The sequence below is a fragment of the Microtus ochrogaster genome, unplaced genomic scaffold (assembly GCF_000317375.1).
Source record: "Microtus ochrogaster isolate Prairie Vole_2 unplaced genomic scaffold, MicOch1.0 UNK77, whole genome shotgun sequence".
In the NCBI taxonomy this organism is placed as follows: Eukaryota; Metazoa; Chordata; class Mammalia; order Rodentia; family Cricetidae; genus Microtus; species Microtus ochrogaster.
The window spans coordinates 1,003,997-1,011,749 of record NW_004949175.1 but is presented as its reverse complement, the minus strand read 5'-3'; the positions used below and the strand labels follow the sequence as shown (position 1 = coordinate 1,011,749).

At 39.2% G+C, this 7,753-nt stretch overlaps 1 protein-coding gene across 1 annotated transcript in view; it reads right to left on the bottom strand.

Moving 5' to 3' along the window:
- Positions 1-3,196: 3,196 nt before the first annotated feature.
- Positions 3,197-7,753, bottom strand: part of Mcm4 (minichromosome maintenance complex component 4) — a 15,301-nt gene continuing 10,744 nt past the window's right edge. The window contains exons 11-16 of the mRNA XM_026777620.1: positions 7,660-7,734; positions 6,891-7,018; positions 5,956-6,163; positions 4,975-5,203; positions 4,381-4,514; positions 3,197-3,753 (exon numbers count right to left, since the gene is read on the bottom strand). Coding sequence (XP_026633421.1) covers positions 3,661-3,753; positions 4,381-4,514; positions 4,975-5,203; positions 5,956-6,163; positions 6,891-7,018; positions 7,660-7,734 — 867 coding nt within the window. The 3' untranslated portion in view covers positions 3,197-3,660. The remainder of the gene's footprint in view (positions 3,754-4,380; positions 4,515-4,974; positions 5,204-5,955; positions 6,164-6,890; positions 7,019-7,659; positions 7,735-7,753) is intronic.

Here is a 7,753-nt window from a genome sequence, read left to right as displayed (position 1 = left end):
AGTCAATAGCCATCACAATGTAATTGGTGCTAAAATTCCTACAAACGGCTGAATTCTGAAAGGGGTATTATGAAAGTGACATGCGATCAGAGGAGTTAGGAGAAAGGAATGTTCTAGACCAGAATGCTTGCATTAGAAGACACTTTCAGTTTAAGCATGGCCACATGGGTAGTTTATTCAATATTAGTTACAATGTTTTTGTAATTATGCAATTATAATATTTTGCTTTTAAGATTTTTTTTTAATTTGAGCCAGGCGGTGGTGGTGCACTCCTTTAATCCCAGCACTCAGGAGGCAGAGGCAGGTGGGTCTCTGTGAGTTTGAGGCCAGCGTGGTCTACAAGAGCTAGTTTCAGGACAGGCTCCAAAGCTACACAGAGAAACCCTGTCTCAAAAAAAAAAAAAATTTAACTCATCTGTTCCCTCTGCACCTCCCTGTTTGTTTGTGTATGTAGACACCCACAGAGGCCAGGAGTCAGACTGCCCGGAGCCGGAATTACAGCTCCAAGTGCTTGGAACTGAATTCCGGTCCTCACCAAGAGCAGCTCTTTTAAGCATTGAGCCCTCCAAATTACAATTTTAAAGAACATAATTCACAACTGGTTTCGCAGATTAAAGTTTTAGAATTAAGCTGTTCCAGTACGCTCTGTGCTATCTCCAGAGTCTCACCTATGCAGGCATTCTTTACAGGAGTTTGATCTTGTCCACTGTTAAAACCTTCAGCAAGTCAGAAGTAAAAGCATCTGGGCTGAGGGATGTCTTTCCTTTCTCACCTTCAACTGAGAATGTCATGAATTAGTTAAGGACTCCCAGAGGCAGGTACAGGTCAGATGCTGAATAAAGAGTTCCTATTTTAATCAAGTAGGAAACCATGGGAAGGTTTGAAAGTGACAATGCTAATTTGCTTACTGACACTGTCAAATTGGAGACAGATAATTTTCTTCATGAGTCCTGGTATTTGGGAGTGTAAAGAAAATTTGATGAGAAACTTGAGATTTTGATAATTTAAGTGTATCTCTTCCCCAAATGCCTGATTATAATAGAAAGATAATTCACACTACAGAAAACTTACAGACACAAGCTTTCAACTTCAGCCAGAGTAGACAGAGAAAAGCAACCTGGAACTTAGTAATTTATGACAGTTATGAATTATTTTAAGAAATGCATTTTTTATGTTGGGTGTGTAGACTATCTGTAATCCCAGCACTTTAAGACTATCTATACATTCACAAATAGATATTTATGTCGAGTTAAGGTTTAAAAAATATTACTAATATACAAATTTTAATATTTATTGAGCAGTTTAGTCAATGTGGGTACACATTACTTGATTTCAAGTATTAATATATTTCAATTTTCTAGCCATCATTGTATGCTGAAAATTTATTTTGAGGAAAAATAGGTGTATTTCCTACATCAATTCTACAACTCTAATAATTGGAAATAAACTTCATAAACACTTTAGTTTATAGCCACCTAGTGGTAGCAATTCTTTCTTAGGAGTTTTAATTATGTGTATGTGTGTTAACAGTTGCCCATGGACGACAGAAGAGGGCAATGAATTCTGGTGCTGGAGTTACAGGCAGTTGTAAGCCATTGGGCATGGGTCCTCTGTGAGAGTAGTAGATGCTTTTATCTCTCCAGCCGTTAAGAGTTTATGAAGTTCACAAAGGCAGACTCTCTTGACTTGACACAGTAAGTAGTTTAAATGTCAAGACCTACATCACACCATGGCCTTAGGATGTATTTTCCCATTACCTTCAGGTTCCTGTGCCTATGAAAGTCTAGGTAGTTCGTACCTGATGAACTACTTGTGGTAGTTTGATTAAGAAGCCCCCACAATCCCCCTGTCCCCCATCTCCCCAAAAGGCTCATATATTTGAATGCTTGGTAATGAAGGAGTGGCACTATTTGAAAATGATTAGGTTTGGGCTTGTTGGAAATGGGTCATTGGGGGTAGTGGGCTTTGAGGTTTCAGCACATGCTAGGCCCAGTGTCTGAGGATCTGGATATAGTTCTCAACTATTTCTCCAGCACATCTCTGCCTGCTGCCATGATCCCCCATCATGAGAATGAACTAAACCTCTGAAACTGTAAGCAAACCCCCATTTAAATGCTTTGGTCATGGTCTCTTTTCACAGCACTAGAACAGTGACTAAGACAAACTTGAAACATTTGAAGTCTGAAAAGCTTGTATTTATTTACTTCTTAACCCAGAAAGGGTTTCTCTGTGTAATAAGCCCTGTCTATCCTGAAACTTGCTTTGTAGACCAGGCTGGTCATGAAATCAGAGATTGCCTGCCTCTGCCTCCTGTGTGCTAGACTACAATAAATTAACCCATTTCTATTAATCTACGTATAGGACATGTGGCTCATGGCTTTACCTGTCCTCCAGTATGTTTTGCTCTCTCTGCCGCTCCTGGCAATCCTGCAGTTCTTCCCAGACTCTTGTCTGGCTATCCTGCCTAGCTAATGGCTGCTTAGCTTTTTATTGAACCAGTAAGAAGGCACCTTGGCAAAGACACATTTTCATAGTGCATAAAAAGCTTATTCCATAACACCAAGGTAAAATTAAGGTAGATACAGCTAGATAAGATCCAGTTCAGTCAAAACATAAAGCTACAAAATTCTAGCTTCTGCTTTGGGACTTCAAGTCATGAGGTTTCTCATGCCCTCAACTGCTGAAGACCCAATTCCACAGGTAAAAGTGACAAATGGAAGCTGTCTTGTACATAGGAACTCATATCAATGCACAAAGATGGAGCAATTGGATAATAGATGGCCTCTGGTGATGCCCCAACTCCTCACTTCCTCCTTTGAAATACAGCATTTCAATACCAACATCTGAATGCTTGCTATATCAGCATTCATTTTTAGATCTATGAACACTACCAGTGAGAACTGATTCCAAGTTACATTAAAATCTAATTCATATAATTCAAATGGCTTAGAGATTTATTCTAGTAATATTTACATAAAAATTTAAAGCTACATGGTTGAGAATAATGGTTGCTAGGATCTAAAAGGGTTAATGTAATTCATTATATCTTGATTTCTTTCTTTTATAACCTATAAAGGACCATTATGACTTCAAGAATACAATATTTAATTCTTTTCTTAATGAGAAATAATGTTAAACAACCAAGTATTACTTTCTCTATCATTTATTTAGGAAAAAGTTTTACATATTAGGAAAAAGTAGAAACCAATTTGGAATTTAGTAATTTTCAATCACATTCTTGTTCTAGTAAGTTACAGAGAAGCTTCTATACAGTTAAATCCAGGTGCTACAAAAGGAGTAAGAGTCACTAGGTCATCATCACATCACAGTGTCCTGGTCATCAGTTACCTCCAATTACAAAATTCTCTACACACTGGGGCTTAGCTTGCATTCATAGCATACAAGTACCCTTAGCTTCATCCCCTGCACTGCAACACAACAAAAGCAAAGGCCCCCATTAAAAACCTTCTCCAAAACTGCGCTTAGACTCTGTGTGCAAATAGGTGCTTAAGTAAAGCAGAGCATCAAGAAAGCAGGCTCTACTGTATATAGTGATAATTTAAAATGTAAATAAAAAATGCATCACAGGATAGAAAATACTGCCTTTCAGACTGTTTGCATCAAAAACAGCAACCAACTCCAGACCAAGGATCACACAGCTCAGAGCAAGCGGACAGTTTTCCCAGTCACCGTCAAGAAGTCATCATCAGCCAAAGCACGCAGGGCTTCTTCAAACATATCTTTGGTAATTGCCTAGGAACAAAATGTCACACGTTGAAATCTTCCTTTTAGACACAAAAATGTCTGTCATTTTGGTGGTTGTAGACAACTCATTTTGCTAAATTTTATATACATCATATTTATTTGTGTTCCTGTGTGTGAGAGTTGGTGCATCAATGAAAGCCAAAGGACAACTGGCCAAGTCGGTTCACTCCCTCCACCATGTGGGGTCCAGACTAGACTCAGGTGGTCAGCCTTAGTAACAGCTATCTTTTTTACGCACTGAGCCATTTCACCAACCCACTTGCACATATTTTTCATGCTGTAAATCAGGGATGGCAAACGTTTTTTTCAAAGGACCAGGTGCCTTTCTAAGCTCTGCTACTATCATGCAGTGCGGTCAAGAGTAAGTGAAGAAGTGTTATGAAGACAAAGGAAAAACAAGCGGACTTTCACTTCAACCCATACAGCTTTTCTTTCACTAAAGATTCATCTTTAATTAATTGTAGAAGGTCATACAGATATTTCTTCCCTAAAACAAATCTAAAATCCAAACAAGTATACTAAAATTTTAATTATGTATTTTTTGATACTGTGTTTATGGAAGAGGCCATCTTACTCTTATTAACATTTATTACTTACACATATATAAATACTTACTGTGTCAGACTGTCCCCGAATATCCTCAAAAAGTTGCTGGTATTTTAAGGCCGGTGTTTTACCCTTAGATAAAATAAGTTTCCTCAATGCTTCTGCCAATTCTTCTTTTCGTTTACGAGAAGTGGCACTCATCCCTATTTCAAAAAGAAATAATTGAAAATATTTCTGCCATGAGGAAGTAAAATGTTACAGATTCCCACATTCCTTTTGTAGTATTGCCAAGGTAGGTAGGAAAACTGCCAAATGCCAAAGCATTTTCAAGAGCATGAGTTTTTGTTATTTCAATTATTTTACATATCAATAGCTAATTGCCACTGAAAGCCTATGTAAGCTGTGTAGCAAGTGTAATCATACTTATTAGGAGAACAAATTCTTTTTATTTTGAGACAGGGTCTTGCTATCCTGCCTCAGTTTGCCTAGAACTCCTGAGCTCAAGTGACCTTCTTGCCTGAGCCTTCTGCTTAGCTGGGACTAGAGGTGAGCAAATGTACATGCCCTATTCTCCCTTGAAATGGACTTTAATAAGTAGCACGATGCCAGAGGAGACAGAATCCCTTTTGTTTTAAGTCTTTTTGTTCAAAGCAAGTAACAAACCTGTAGTAAGAATAGATATATCCACAATGCCAATGCGGGGGTCAGTGGCAGACTGTTTTAGAGCTTCCCGGTGAAGGCGTTTTGCCTCTTCCACATCAATTGCTTCAACTTTGTCTGAAAATCTCACTTTAGCATGGGCTTCTGCTAATCGAATTAATGACTCTAGCTGTCGAGGGTAAGCAGAAACCATTCCCCGGCTACTACCGATCTTCCTCATGTTCACATAAGCCTAGAAAAGATAGAAACAACAAAATGAAGCCACTGCTGACAAGACCTTCAGTTTCATGGATGACCTTGAGCAGTTAGGGTTCTGTTAAACAACTGAAAGCCTATCTACATACAATGTAGAATTACTCTACGTAGTTACAAAATGGATCTGGGCCAGGGACTTGGATTCATTAAGGGTTGGTTGGAGCCTTACACACACAAACAGAAACAGAACCCTAGAGGATTATTACATCCATGTATGGTGATGTCAGGGTAGCTGTACAGGTAGGCATGAAAAAGAGTGATTAAAAGGCTGGCAGTGTATTTAGAAGAATTTAAACCCCCATGGGTATAATCCCCAGCACCAAAGACAGACACACACAACAACAACAGCCACAACAAAGGAAATAGTGGGAGAGGAAAGGAATGAATCAGAGAGCCCGTAGGAAAAGGCTTGGCAAAAGACTGCCCATGAGACCCATTTTATAAGGCATGTAAAAGATGCCTGAAGATATAATGTTCCAAAGAGAATTAATTTTGCATGTAGTATTTTATTTTATGATACAAATGAAAAATTACATATCATCTCTCACCCCCACTAAGCCTTTTAGAACCCAGCTAGGATGCCATATCACAATACTCAGCCCAAAGAAGCCCTACCACATTCCTGCTCCTCTTGTAAGTATGTGTGAATCAACCACCGACTTTTTCTTTTTCAAAACAAGGGAAGAAGTTAAGAGAAACAGGTAGCTAACTTATCCAGAGCCTGGTTACCTCAATGAGGGCCTGGCTGGCCTCCTCACTCAGCCGGGGCATGATGGTACTATGTGCATATGCGATGTAGTCCTTCAGCACTGCCATGTCCAGGAACTCCTCCTCCACCTGCTCCTCACTTTGGTAGTACAGTGAAACCAGGTGATGAGCCAGACGCCGGTCATATGCCTCATCCTGAGGGTCCAGCATGAGGAAGATAAGATCAAACCTGACAAGACAGAGGAAAAACACTGTCTTTATTGTTGAGACACCAACATGCCTATATATAGGACCTAGAGGTATTTAAGCCATTTATCAACTGTACTATATACATGCCAACAGAGGGCCGTCACATACCAACCAACCAATCCTTAGCCTTGCCTAGGTAAGAGCAAAGTCAAAGATGTTAAGATTTTCTTTGAGAAATGTTACGATAACTCACAGGATTAAGTATACTTAGGTAAAAATATCTTCAACTTAGCTAGAGAGGCTGCTCAATGGTTAAGAGCACTGGCTGTTCTTCTAGAAGTCATGCGTTCAATTCCCAGCAACCACATGGTGGCTCACAAACATCTCTAATTAGATCTTGTGTCCTCTGGCCTGCAGGCATATATACAGGCTGAATACTGTATACAGATAAATAAATAAATCTTAAAAACCCTTCAACTGTTCTGAGAATAACTATTTCAAAAGGAGTGTACTTCAGTGATACAGCACTTGCCTAACACATGAGAGGCCTTCATTAAATCCCTAGCACCATCAGAGACAAAACAAATTTAGTAAAATAATTGAACAGATAAATCTTGCCAAGAGCTCTGACCAACCACATCTGAATCATTGTTTAATGTTAATAGAGATTGGCAGCAGTCGCTGACTCTTACTGTTTTCTTTTCAATCTCCTACTGATAATTGTATGAATAAGCCAACAGACGCATCATACAGAAATGTTTCAGTACCTTGACAACAATGTATGAGGTAGTTGGATATTTTCAATGGTTGTTTTTTTAGGGTTCCACTGAGACTCGATAGGATTTGCTGCTGCCAGGACAGATGTGCGTGCATTAAGCTGACAGATGATTCCAGCCTATCAAAGGAAGCACTGCAGTTAGAAGCCTTTTCCTGACCCCCACAAGGAAGAAAGCCATCTTCATCTGACCTCTTACTAATCATCATTTGCTTTGCTGGTTCTGCTTTTCAAGAGCCTCCCTGACTTCAGTGCACACAGATGGACTCTGACCTTAGATTCATACCTAGGACTGACCTTAAGACATATGCATTCTGTAGCTACATTTGTCTTTAATTAAATTTTATTCTATATATTGTTTTGCCTGAATGTGCATTATATGTGTACTTGGTAACCTTGGAGGTCAGAAGAGAGCACTAGTTCCCTTGGAACTGGAGCTACAGATGACAAATGGTTGTGAGCTGAATGTGGGTGCTGGGAATCAAACCCAAGTTTTCTGGTCAAGCAGCCACTTAACAGCTAAGTAACTTAGTAGTTACTTAACTATTGAGGCATCTCTCCAACCCCCTGTAGTCAGTCACACATCTTTAAAATCAGAAAGCAAACACAACACTCATAGTAACTTCAACACAAACTAAAGCTTATTGGCTTTACGCTTAGTGAGTAAAAGCAGCTAATGTAGGTTTCAACAAAGAAGTTTAATTGAAATGTGAGCAGGCATCATTGCAGAGTCTGTAGTCAAAGTGGACATCACCACTCACCTTTGCAATGGACAGAGTCTGTTGTTCCATGACTTCATGCAGTACAGACCTTGTACTTTCATTCATCTTGTCAAACTCATCAATGCAACATATG